We start from the raw sequence: 14,005 nt of genomic DNA on the forward strand, positions 1-14,005 counted from the left end.
ACCCGTCTGTCCATGCAACCATCTGTCCATCCACCACATCCACCTCTCTGTCTACCCATCCATCCAACCGTCCATCCAACTAACAAAGGTCTATGCGGCAGCTGCCACGTGCCGGCCACTGTGGGGGTTCCGTGATGAATCGAGCAAGCAGTCCTCGCGCTCACAAAGCTTCCAGCTTTTAGAGAATCCTGACCAGTCAGACACATAAATGTGAAATCCCAATTTTGACAAGTGCCCCAAGGGAGAGGTTCATGGTGATGAAAGACTCTGGGATAGGGATGGAAGTCAGAAAGAGTTCCCCGGGGGGAAATGCCTGAGCTGAGGGTGATGAGTCAAAAGCAGGGGGAGGGGCAGCATTCTAAGGAGAAGGAGAGTGTGTGCAAAACCCCCGTGGCAGGCGTGCACTTGGCAGGGGTGGGACAGGACCAGAAGGCCGTGGGTTTGGGACAAGGAGAATGGACAAGAAGCCAAAGGAAGATGTTCAAGATACAGCCAGAGAGCTAGGAAGGGCTGGAGGCTGTGTTAAGAATCATACACCTTATGTTAAGAGAAATGGGATTGTGATGCAGGTTTCTGACCAGGGGAGAAGGACATGGCCTGCGATGTGCCAGGAGCACTTAGCAGAGGAACAACTGCAGATTAGAAGGGAGAACCTCCCACGGTGGGGGAGGGGTTCAAGGAACAAACAGCCTGGGGAACAGGGTTGCAGGAAAAGTGGCGCTGGGAAGTGAATGCTTCTGGTAGGAAAGGAGGGGAGGAGAAAGGGAAAGATATTGAGGATGAGGGAGAGGCTGGTGGTGGAGGCTGGCAGAGGCTGGCAGGAGGCCGAGAGACAGAAGTTCTGAGCAGCGAAAGGATGGGTCATGGCACGGCCGGCTGTGGACTGAAGTCAGAGGGCTTACATGCTAGGTGTTAGCCAAGAATACAGAGGAGAAGGAGGAGGCTGAGCATTTGTCTCCACAGAGGCTTTGAGGAGGACAGACATCAGGCTGTGACCACAGCCGGCGGATACGGGGTGTCCTGCCTGCCGCTGTGAAGTCTGAGGTACTCGAGGCTGGCAAGCTGATGTCAGGGGACCACTGGGAGCCGACTGCCAGCCTGAGGCAGCTGGCAAGCCAGACAAGGGTGCTCTATTCCCTTCTGTGTTTCCGGGAACTTTTATGTTCCCACCACTGCAGACAGGCCTCATGTCATAGCCGGCGATGCTCAGGTCTCTGGAAGGCCTGAGGACATGATCACGGTGGGGAGCACCCAGACCGGGCCTCTGCTGGACCAGGGCTTCCAGTGCTGAGACTCCCCGGAGGAGGTTCAACCTCAGACCCAGGTCGGCTGAAGGTCAACCACAGTGGCCAGATGCTCTCTGCAGTCAACCTCACACCCATCTCCCAGAAAAGGAATTCGAGTACAAGAAAACGTGGATGGGGAAGAACATCTGGGACAATGAAATGACATTTCCACCTGCTTCTGATTACATCTAATCGCCAGTGAGAGTGCGGAGGAGGGAGGACGGAGAGACGGCCGTGGGGGCTGGAAGAAATGTTCCCGGCACAACCTCGTCTTAAACTGCTCTCAGAACACAGCCTTTGGGAAGTGCACAGCTCAGGGGAGCAAGGAGACCTAGGGAGACAACGTCCAGGAGCAGAAAATAAGCCACACATCTGGCGAGACTGAGGCTGTATGCCTACGCTGGGACACGCAAGATGTCAGAGCCGCTGAGGCCGCCAGGTGCCGGGGATCAGAGGAGCCTCGCTCTGTTTGGAGGTGCGGGGGGAATGAGATTGGCTAGTGCTAATTTCCTTTAGGAATGGGGCACATTTGTTGGGAACTTACTGAGTTCCAGACCCTGCGCTGAGAGGTTGTAATATCCATTCTGGCGGATAATCCTCATGATTGCTCTTTAAAGGGAGGGGGAGCAGACAGCTCGTTGACCTCCAGGCTATTCTGAGGAGAAGCCATGCATCTGGTGAGGGCCCAGACCACAACACGAAGAGCTCCAAAATCAACAGACCCTTAAGTCTGCACATGATGTGCTTCTCAGGCCACCGGAGACAAGGGCCACTCTTAAAGACCAAGGGCCAGCTGCTTACCACCCATTACTGTGACCCCTACCACCTGCTGGGAATGGTGTTCTCATTGTGTGTGGGCACAAGGCCACAGGCCAGCCCAGGGTAGAGGGACATGGGATTAAGGAAGACTCAGGACTTGTAAACAGGCCGACTCGGCATCCAGTCCTGGCTCTTAGACTGACAGGCCGTGGCATCTCAAACTTGAAAAGTCTTTTCACCTCCTGGAGCCTCAGTTTCCCCAGTAGGAGAAGAGAGCAATGACACCTAGTTCGGAGGGTCACCAGAGCTAAGCACATCAAATGCCGGCACACCATAGGAACTGAACATACACATACGGATCTAAAACAATGAAGTCGTTAAGCACAGTGGAACATTCCAGTGGATGGTATGATTTCAAGGCCACTTTCCCTAGGTTACGCTGGGAGAGGGCAAAGGACCTTGAGCTTCCTTCTGAAACAGCCCACAGCCAATGACAAGCAGGTCTGAAAGCCCAGCTCCCTTGCTTCAAGGAGGATAAACTCTGGGGTGGTCTGTGTGTTCCAGAGTCTCCCACAGCATCAGGCTGAGGCTAGGGTCCCCTGAAGTTTCATCCTTCCTCTTCCCCTTTGTCTTCCCTATCCCGGCACCTCAGTCCTTTCCTGGGCTCACACACTCGTCTCACGTTCGCCTCTTGAGAGTCTAGCCTAGGACCCATGCAGCTTCCTGTGGCATGCCTGTCCTTTCTTCTTGGCCCTTAGAAAACCCCTCCAGGGCCTGTCCAGGGTCATGCCTCCTTCCGCGCAGCCTGTCCTCCCCTCTTCAGCAAGGCGTTCTCAGCACGTAACCACTCCGTGTTGCACGCACGGCTGTGTGCGTGCACGTGTGCGTGCGTGCTGTGGAAGTCTGGAGGGTAAAAGGGCTTCTTGTTCACACTTATTGGGGGTTCAGCTCATGTCTAGTGAAAGAACTGGATGGACTGGACAGCATCCCTGTCCTAAAATACAACCTTTCACACAGAACTCTCTAGAGTCTAGGGATACAGAGGCCACCAAGGGAAATGGAAATAAAAGGGCACCTGGGTTGCTCCATCAGTTAAGCTTCTGCCTTTGGCTCAGGTCATGATCCCAGGGTGCTGGGCTCGAGTCCTGCATCGGGCTCCCTGCTCAGCGGGGAGTCTGCTTCTCCTCTCCCTTTGCCCCTCCCCTCTGCTTGTGTTCGATCTTTCTCTATTTCTCAAGTAAATAAATGAAATCTTAAAAAAAAAAAAAAAAAAGGAAATGGAGATTAAAAAACTGGGGGAACTTGAGGTCCCCCAGCCCTGATTCAACCAGAGCATATTCAATTTAGTGGGTTCTATTGTTTACAAAAATAAAAACGATGACGACAGTCCTGATGAAAACCAGACATCACTGGATTAGGATAAACTGACTGAGACTCTTGAGGATTTGGGGGAAGGAGAGGCTGACTCTTCATGTGTTCATCCTGTCCTCGGCCCTCTCATTCTGCAGTGAGAGCCTCTATGAGCTGAGCCCCCCATGTGGACATACCAGGCAAGGAGTTTCGCATCGAGATACTGTTTAATCCCTCCCAACCCTTTTGGACAGGCTCTCCCTTCATGTGACCTGCATAAATTGCTACTTCTTCACTGACAAAATCTACCTGCCCACTTCCATCTCCTCTGTCACCATCACCTCTTGCCAGGTAACTGTCACAAGCTTCTAACTAGCCTTCTTAGGTCCACCTTTCCTATTACCATCTGCCAACACCATGGCGGCCCATGATTTTTAAAGGCCATATAGCTGACCCTTGAATCACACAGGTTTAAACTGTACGGGTCACTTTCATGCGAATTTTTTTCTTGATAAATACAGCACAGTGCTGTAAATGTATTTTCTTTCCCTTATGAGTTTCTTAGTAACGTTTTCTTTTCCCTAGCTGATTGTATTGTGCGAATATAGTACATAATGCAGATAACATACCGAATGTGTGTTAACGAACTATTCACGTTATCAATAAGGCTTCTGGCCAGTAGTGGGCTATTAGTCATTACGCTTTTGGAGAGACAAAGGTTATGGATGGATTTCTAACTGCCAGACGGGTCGGTGCACCTGACTGCTGCCTGCATTGTTCAAGGGTCAGCTGTCTCCTGGATCATGCCATTCCCTGTGTCAAACAGGAGCTCTTGGTGGCTTCCCTTTGCTACCACCCCCTGGTGTGACATGGTCTGGCCATGCCTACACGCCTCCCCCCGCCCCCCCCCCCCCCAGATATTTGTGCTGTTCCCCGGGCTCTTGCCACACTGATCTCTGAGTCGTGAACCTGGCGGGCTGTTTGGGTCTTCAGGCAAACTGGGGCGCTTCTCCCCATCCTTGGCCAGCAAATTCCTTCGCGAGTTCTAGGTCTCAACGTCCTTGGAGAAAGATTCTCTGACCGCCTTTAATAGAAAGCAGGTGAGTCCCATAGAACTAACCCCAGTTTGAAATGAAATCCTCTTTGCTTCCCTGTTTACCATCTGTTGTCCTCTCAGTCAGCTCTGGGAGTGTGGGGACCGTGTTTACTTGGTTCCCTACTGAACCCAGCGCCTACTACAGCACCTGGCTCTTAGCAAGCCTGCAATAAGCATTCATCAAGTAAATACGCAAATGGTGACTATTAGGAAGTAAGACTCATGTTCTGGCAGACGGTGCTGGGATGCTACTCAATTCCTTATGCTTACAAGTGAATTCTTGCTTGTGAGGTTGTGAGGGTAGGGGGTGAGGGGGAGGACCACTTTTGGATGATGGTATGCGATGGGCCTGGTGGTGATCTTCCAATGACTCTCTTCTTCATCCTACATCTCAATGTAATCTGAGGTTCAAGGTTTGTATCGGGAAGCAGCACAACGAAAGAACCGTAAGTGGCATTTTTTGGAGTCATCTCTGTTTACCACATTAGGTGATGCCTCTCTGATTGAGATGCCTTGGCTTATGTCTTTGGCTGGGGGGCAATGGTAGGGTGCAGAACAAAGGCACAAGTCTCTAGCAAGTAGAAAGCAGCTTCCCTGTCTTGTGGGTGGGAAAACGGAGGCTTGCAGAGCCAACCTGACACCCAGAGTCACACAGCTAGGATGTGAAGGAGATGGATTTCAATCTAAATTCTTCTCACTCCCAAGGGGGAGATGCCATGCTCCATTTCCACTGAGGATGACTTCTCTGAAGGGGCCAAGCCTGGGAATTGAACTGAAATGGCTTTGGAGAAAATTGCTGTGCTCATCAATGAGTGCTTAATAGGGCAGCTTTCCTTAGAAGTGAAAGCACAGGCTGCAGTCCTGAGGCTTCATTCTGGGGTCTGATTAGACCGAGAGGGGAAAGCCGCCTCTGGGGTGAGGACAGCCAGGTCCAGTCTGAAGGAGCTGGCCAGGCTCCAAGGCCCCCTGGGTGGTTTCAACAGAGATACTTTAAAATGAATCAGTGATTTCCTTTCCCTCCTGGATACTTTGCATTCGTCCAGGCCCTTTCACCCCTGCAGGCTCAGCACCTTCCCGAGGGACTGGCAGGCTGCAGTGGGGAGGGGGAAGGAACACCCGGCTGGGAGTCAAGGGTCTGGAGCACTGTTCTTGGCTCAGTCACTGTGAGGTCTTGGGCAAGTCACTTCTTCTTCCCGAGTGTCAGAGGCACTTCGTTCACAAGAGGAAGAAGCTTAGTGGTTCTAACCCGGGCTGGGGAGGTGGAGGCACGAGGGAATCTCTGGGCACTTGCCAAAATTCTGAACCATCTTCCTGTCTGCGGGAGGGATGCTGACGGCAGCGGGAGCATGCCGGGAGGTGAATGCTAGTGTGGACCTACGGCCCCCATGCACCATGGAAGAAGGTGGAGGGCCCCAAACATTTGCCCTGTCCAATAAGCAAGGAAACGGTGCTCATTCAAGCACATTATTTCTTAAAAAAAAAAAAAAAAGGCAAAAGAGTACAAACACTCCTTAACGACCTTTGGACAAAGATTTTCTCATTTTCTCACCAAGGCCGCAGCGCTTGCCCAACGAAGTGCTCTAAATGATTGAGTGACTGAACCAGGACTCTGTCTCCGACAGGCGCTCTAAGAAAAGCCAGGGCTTAGCTGGTCCAATGCTGACCCTCAGGATTAGAGAAGCATTTGTCACTTTTTAGTAGTCCTGTTATGACCCCCCTTCCAGTGCTGGGGAATCCTACTCTGTGTCAGTCTCAGGGCAATGCTGAGGCCCAAGTGCCCATGATCTGCTCTCCCTGGAGTGTGGTCTTCCCGAGACAGGGACTGAACCTCAGCCAGCGAGAGGCTCCTGCCTGACTCAGAGCAAGAGGCCCAGAGATGCCAGGTAGGGACAGCTGTGTCCAGGGCACTACATCAGGCTCTTCCTGCGGCTGGACTGGACCTGGGGTTCCTGGTTCCTCAGGTGTCTCGACTCCTCTCCTGTCCCCAGTCTGGTTTTCCAGCCTTCCCAGCGATGCTGAGAGCCACCAGATAGCCTTTGAACCCATTCCAATTCTGCCGAAATGAGATAGTGCCAGTTCCTCCTGCTGGCTCCTAAGATCTCAGCCCCGTACCCAACCCACCTGGCAATGACGTATTCACCTGGGGATTTATGTATGTATTGTATTTTCTGCTACTTGAAAATATCAAGAAAATAGGTTTGCTCTGTAATTCCTACAAGCTTCTCACCCAGCCTGAGAAGGGAGCTGGGGCTGGTGGCTCGCAGTGGCAAAGCCAATTGCCTAGATTTCTGGTTGGCCCTGGGGGAGTTGTTAGCCCTGGTGGTTGGCAACTCTCCCTGAAAAGTTGGGTTGGGTTGAATAAGAATAGGAAATGCAGCATATTCTTGGCACTGGAAAGTGGTACAGAATGCCACCCCACCGGTCTCGCCTGGAACTCTCACGTGTGAATCTGCACACAACCTGGGGCGCTTGGTGGGGTTGGTCTTGGACAAATGCTAACATCTGACCTGGAAAAGTACTCCCAGACCTATTTATTAATATCAGGGCAGACGCTTTAAGAATCTATTACGTATTTCTAGTTTTTCACCGAAATGCTTTTGTCAAGCTAACTACTCAGACCACAGCATAAAAACAAAAGATCCCAAGGGTCCCAGAAAAATCAGGGGATGTTTCTGTTGATGAAATTGACCACCGTGGACACATTAGGTGGTTACAGATAGCGTCGTTTCCTTTCCGTACACTTCCTGTTCGATCCAAGGCCCTCAAAATGTGGTACCTCTTCTACAATCTTGTGAAATTTTGCGTGGCTTAAATTTAGTGGCTATCCTCCATGGAAATTTCCCCTCAAATAGACAGCTGACAGAAAGCCAGGCATTCAGAAGACTCACGCAGGGAAGAACGTGTTTGTTCTAAAAAAGCAAACCTCCCTACTCAGAAAAGATTTTTTTCCCCCTGCCAGGAAAGTTGAGAACAGATTGTAGGACTTCATCTTAGCTCATGGGTTGAAAAGGCAAAGTCCCGGAAAGGAGGGATAAGGGTACGTTGTGGGATTCTGAAGGCTGAGTGCTAAAGAAAAATCAGTGGAAATGAGAGCTTCTTCCAAAGAATTCTTGATAATGGAAATACCACCACAGTGCTCAAAGTGGAACAGTAATTAATGGAAGTGGTATTTTGGGGGCGTACAGATGACTCAGAAGCTGACAATGGGATGTTAAGCAATGTCTTCCTGGATCCCACAGCTCCGTGTTCTCAGCCAAGGCAATGTGCCTGGCGATTTTTTTTTTCTTTTTTCATCTACACAAGGAATTCCACCTGTAGAAAACCTGCTAAATTACATCCACTAGCTCTTAATTGGGAACACTGCAGTCTACCCAAACGTGCCAAACCTCCCCGTGTGGAATGGATTGCATTCTAGAAGTCTTTTTAACCAGAGCGATGACCCTGAGCGATGAATCACATTCTCCTTCACTTCCCAGGTGAGGGTGCGAATTAGCAGGGCAATGGCCAGAAGGCAGGGAGGGAAAGGCCAAAGCCCGCTCCGAATATCTGACCTCCAGCAAAACTCACCCTCGAGGGTGAGAGATGCCAGTGTCTTTCCTTGGCATCCCGTTCGGTTTCTGTTATTAAAATGAGCGGCTGGCCAGCTCCGCAGTGGGAACAGAGGAGTCAAGCTCTGCATCTGACGGTCCTTCCCCGCAGTGAGCCAGGTCCCGGTGTGGCTCTCACCCCCCTCCCCACCTCACAGACCCACATGCATGCTGGACCAGCCAATGTTCATCTCTTGCTCACCACACACAGCAGTGGGACTGAGGTTTCGTGGTGGTCCCCAGAGACTTTTTTTTTTAGGGCCTCATAAGAGTGGCCTTCGGTCTGCTCCCCATCCTAACCTTTAGACGCGTGGTGTTTCCACTGTCGACGGGAAATAAGTTAACCACCTTCTCTTTGTAGGTACATCATCTCTATGAATTTATCACATTGGTAAGTTTGTCACAGCAACATGGACTCTTCCAAGAGTCCCCCGAGAGAAGGTGAATTCCAGGGAAGGGCTACCAAAAGCGTCACTGGCACTAGCTCAGTGGCAAAAACAGTTCACAGGCTGCTGTGTCCCCTTTCTCTCTGCTAGCATCTCAGTGTGGGTGTCAGGGATGTGCCTCCTATCCCCACCCCTGTAAATCAGTAAAAGGCAGTAAAATCCCAAGGCCACACTTCTCTTCCAGCCTCTCCCACACCCCCACATCCAAGCCTCCCAGCTGCTAAGCTCTCCTGTGTCTCTGAGGCCTGCCTCCCAATGGCACTTTACAAAGGACAAGGGCGTAGAGAATGAAAGAAAGTTCTAGGGCTTGGAAATTTGGATGTGACCTCTTTCAAGTCAGTCAAACAACTTGTTTTTAAAACATCCAGTGTTTATCCATGGAGCAATGTGATTGGGGAGGCAGAAGAGATTTCAGGGAAAGGTCTGAGAAAGATAAAAATAGTCTTGGCTTTCAGAGTGGAAATCCAAGCCCTGTCAAGGGTGCTTCCAGACTATTTTTCCTTTGGCCGGTCATAGCAGGGAGCATTCACATAATGGTGGCACCGTGAAGAACAAGGCTATCACAAGAGCAGACCACAGAAGCTTTCCATGCGGGCATGGAGGCCAAGGCAGGCCTGGTCTTGGGTCTACCACAAAGCAGACATCTTGGCCTAGAGACCATCTTTACCCTCGAATCCCAGCACCACACCACCCAGATTCTAGGCGTGGCTGACTCACCATCATTTCTTCTGGGTTCCCATTGGCTATCTCCACCACCCTCAGGGCAGGGTCCACCTTGACCTTGGCGCGGGTCATAAACTGGATGACAGATGAGCTGTCCTGTGGAAGAAGCAACAGAACTCAGTGACAGATTTTACTTTACTTTTTTTTTTTTTTTAGTGACAATGTCTGGCCCTTAAGGTAGTGGGTAGAACTAAATTCCAAGATTCCACGTGGGCCAGACAAAAATGTTATCACTGAACTAGATGCCTCCCCTATCCCCGGGACCTACGTGAAACAGAGCTTTCCAGAGCTTTCTCAATTCTCTCACACCATGGTGGAGGCTGAAAAACTGAAGTTTTGCCGATCATCAATACATGCAAGCTTGTGTGCTGCGGTTTCCAAGTGGTAAGAGCCAGATATTTGGATATTGATACTGACATATTCACAAAGAGCAGAAAATAAATAAAGCTGTGTAATTGTCTGCGACAAACCCAGGCCTCGCATTCCGTAGAAGGCATCTGATTTCTATTTCTCAAGCATCTTCCTGCTCTGACCACAACCCTCAAATCCTTCACATGAGTTACTTTTAACTCTTTCTCTGCCCTTATGTGAGGCTGCCTGGGGGGTCAACGCCATCGAACACGGAGAGAGGGTACGGGATGGAGGGATGAGAAAGGGAACATCTGGCTCATAAATCAGGTGATGGCCCGAAGAGCAACGACACTGGGGTGCACGTGGGGTCCTCTAACACTCAGGAAGAGCCCACAGGCCAGAGGCGGTCACCGGCCTTGGTGGGGGCTCAGATCCAGATAATGAGAAAATGGCTCCCAGGCAGTGAGGGAGGAGGAAGTTGGAAAAGGACAGGGCAAAACTGTGGCTCTGGGAAGGGTCAGGACCTTGAGCCCGTGGTGGAGACGATCGGTGCTGCACGACCCTGGGTGGAAACTTCTGGCGCGGAAACAGACTGCAGGCAGCCCACCCGTGGGGGCGGCTGGGGCTCTGCCAGCAAGGTGTCACGGGGCACACCCACCCACATCTCCTCAGCCTGCCTGCCACCCAGGGAGGTACCCGTCAGATGCAGCTCTGCCCCACTTCTGGTAAAACCTACCCTTTGCAAATGAAAGTGGAGGACCCTCTTCTAGAAAACACTCTGAGGGAGCCCTCTGCTCTTCTCTGCCGAAGAAACTACAAAGACCTTCCTGGAAGGACACCCAGGGCCGCCACTCTGTGTCCTTTACCTGGGAGCTACGCACTGATTATTGCTCTTTTTTAAAAACAGCAGTAACACCGATTTTGAATCCTTCTGGGAAGCTTGTCGCTCAAACGGACTGCGCCGCTGAGCTCTCATTAAGCAGTAAATAATTTTGTAGGCAGATAAGCTTTTGACCCTTGGATCATTGTCACATCTTGGATGGTCTTACAACAATAATGACGATGATGATGGCAACTGTCAGAGCTAAAGGCCGAGAACACTTTCAGAGAAATCGGAATCCTCTGCTAATTTACAAAGTCAGACCCCACATTTCAAATGAAAACCTGTTAAGATCCAAACAATAAGACTGCAAATTCCTTGGTCTGGGGCCGGACCTTGAGGTCAAAGGAAAATAAACAGGACGGTAGGCCCAGGCAAACCACAAGCCTGGAGCAGCTCCATATCCTCAGGAAGGCCAGAGGGCTCCGGGCCGCTAGCGCTTACTCCCCAAGGGAGGCCATGGCTGGCTTCAGGGGCATTCTTTCTGCATCTCAAGCTCTGGGAGGAGCTGGGGTCCCATCTGGTTCCAGGTCAGCCTCCTTTTCGGCTTTCTTTTGCACCGGAATTTCTGATTTCTGTGGAAAGGGTGCTTTCAGGGAGAAGGAGCCTCTCACAGTTACAGAGGACACCCTGCAGCTGTCTCTTGGGGTGCAGACTGGGATGGATGGCCCTTGGGAAGAGCAGTCAGGAGGGCATGCCCCTGGGCAAAGGATCCCCATGGATTGGTGATGGGAGAAAGACACAGAGAGGCCGCAGAGCCGGATGCGAGGAAGGCCTTAGGCCTTGCGATTAAATTAAGGACTGATGACTGGAGTGCAAGCAGCTGACATCTGGGTTAAGGGTGAAAGAGGAAGGAGAGTGGCTTCCTGCCCTCGGTGCCATCATCAGGACTCTGGCGACAGTGATGACTGTGGCGTGGGGAATAAAACTGTCACCAGGGCCACTGGTCAAGGGCAGGTAAGTATACGGTATCCTGAGGACCCCTGCCGGGAAGGCACTTCCTGTGATGTGGGGCTTCAAAACCCCTTCTTGGAGTCTCAGGATGGCTACTGGGGCTCTGGCTCCTGCCGGGTCCTCTCCCAACACTGTCCTTTTTAAAAGGAGAAGCACAATAGGGAATCACTGCTATGGGAGCCCAACGCCTCCCAAACTGATTTCCCTGCAAAGGAAACCAAAGAGAAGGGAACCGGGCAGGGCTCTGCCTGGGTGGGGGCGGGCTGGGCCAGTTACAGATGGTCAGTGGGCGCAGCAGCTGGCATCCCTCCTGCCTCATTTCTCAGGTCAGCACGCTACTGCCACACCTACCTTAAAAACTAACATTGGAATGACTTTTCTAAAGATATTCATTCAGGTTTCCACTGAACACATTATGTTCTTCCATTGGAAAATGAATAGAATCTCTGTGGCTAACAGACATATTTTATTTTATCTTCACAAGTGATTATTTTTAAAGCATCTTGTTGGAAGTGGCCTTTCATACTCAGCAGCTCTTCTGTTAAAATAAATCAGTGAATTTGTCTGACATTTTTTTAAGAACCACCAATTCACTGACTGAGGTATTTTTAAATGAGCCACTTTTTTTGATATGATAAACTCATACTGGCAAAGTCACCTGAAATTCAAAAGTTGGGCTTCTCTGAAATAAGGTGTCATCCAAACGTAGGACTGGCAAACTACCACCCAAGAGTCAAATCTGGCCCTTTGCCTGTTTTTGTAAATAAAGTTTTATTGGAACACAGCCAATGTGGAACACTCCCACTGAATATCGCCTGTGGCGGCTTTCACCATACAGTGGCAGAGCTGGGCTGTGGCAAGAGACTGTAAGGCCTGTAAAGCCTGAAATATTTACTACTGGCCTTTTACAGAAAAGGTCTATCAACCACTGATTTAGAATGAGAGGAGCAGTACCGGCATCACTTAGGAGCTTGTCAGAAATATAGAATGTCAAACTTGATTTTGCATTTTAACAAGGTCTCCAGATAATTCTGATGCAAGCTAAAGTCTCAGAAACTTAAATGTACACACAAAGCACTCAGGGAGCTTATTAAAGTGAAGATGCTGATTTAGTAAGTCTGGGTCACAGAGCCCAAGATTCTGCCTTTCTTTTCTTTCTTTCTTTCTTCTTCTTCTTTTTTTTTTTTTTTTAAATTCTGCATTTATAATAAGTTCCCAAGTGACACTGATGCTGCTGGTCTCAGAGCACCCTTGGAATAGCAAGGATCTGGTATCTGCCACCCCCAGCCTCAAACTACCAATGGAACTTGCCAGAAAAGTTTTAAAAGGAGCAGGCAGGGTTCTGAGAAAACCCACTCCGATGCTTTTAAGTGAACCCAAAGAGTGCAGTGCCCCAGGTATTACCTTTTTCAATATTTCTGTGTTCAGCAGCATGTAAATGTCTATAGTACGGCTTTCTTCTTTAGCAAGCGCACTAAGGTTACAGTGCATTGTTAGGCAAGAAATTCCTTGTTTTTCACAGTCCTGAGAAGAAAAATCAGAGAACTGTCAAATGGTATTAAAAACAAAGACAAATGCACAGCGTTTTATGAAGTAGAGGGCTCCTCGAGGTTCTATTCTGGTCACTAGAAGGATCCCAGGCAGAGGAATTCCATAGGAAGGTGCAATTATTCCTTCTTGCCACCAGAGGGCAATAGAGGGGTTTCCTGCCCACAAAGCACCAGAACCTAACTTTTGTCAAGTAAATGGGAAAAAGTCACTCACTGGTTTACCCTACCCCAAAATTGGATTTCACAAGGAGAAAGAATTGTTTTAAAAAATAAACATTTTAAAAATAAACATTTACATATTCTAAAAGCATTTTTCTTATGCGTTCTGAACAAAGATGTGTTTCCTATTGCAAAAATTATGTAATTTTTGCCTGTGTGGTGGCAAATATATGTTCGTGCTCCTTTTTCAGGTAGAGCAAATGAGAGGGCTGAGAAGTCACAGGATCCATGAAACACATGAGTAAAGAAAAGCACAGGTTTAACCAAGAAAATATGTGAATCACCAATAGAAACCTCAATTCCAAATTAAAAAAGTTACAGAAGAGGAATTCTTCTCTTCTGTAAGGTAGGATCCAAAATGTATATACATATGTTTATGACGTTTCAAGTGTGGGATAAGACTGTCAGTCAGTTACAGAGTTGTGTCTGTCAAACCACTAAATATCAGTGTACCTAACAATTCTAAGGGCTTTTAAAAATAGTTGTATCATCAGTACTAGGTAAGTAAAAACAAAAAACAAAACCAAGAAAAACCCTCAAAACCAAAAAACCATCCCCATATTCTTTTTTTTTTTAAGATTTTATTTATTTGTTTGACAGAGATATATAGAGAGCACAAGTAGCCAGAGGAGCAGGCAGAGGGAGAGGGAGAAGCAGGCTCTCGGTCTGTCCCAGAGCCTGTTATGGACTTGATCCCAGGACCCTGGGATCATGACCTGAGCCTAAGGCAGCTGTTTAACCGACTGAGCCACCCAGGCACCCCACACCCCCATATCCCAAGTGGCAAATAGTCCTACTTTCTTT

The 14,005-nt window shown here is 49.5% G+C and overlaps 1 protein-coding gene across 1 annotated transcript in view; it reads right to left on the bottom strand.

The window, feature by feature from the left end:
- Positions 1 to 14,005, bottom strand: part of ITGA9 (integrin subunit alpha 9) — a 327,258-nt gene that overhangs the window by 22,087 nt on the left and 291,166 nt on the right. The window contains exons 25-26 of the mRNA XM_032354270.1: positions 12,837 to 12,956; positions 9,242 to 9,343 (exon numbers count right to left, since the gene is read on the bottom strand). Coding sequence (XP_032210161.1) covers positions 9,242 to 9,343; positions 12,837 to 12,956 — 222 coding nt within the window. The remainder of the gene's footprint in view (positions 1 to 9,241; positions 9,344 to 12,836; positions 12,957 to 14,005) is intronic.

Source organism: Mustela erminea, chromosome 1, assembly GCF_009829155.1.
Source record: "Mustela erminea isolate mMusErm1 chromosome 1, mMusErm1.Pri, whole genome shotgun sequence".
NCBI lineage: Eukaryota > Metazoa > Chordata > Mammalia > Carnivora > Mustelidae > Mustela > Mustela erminea.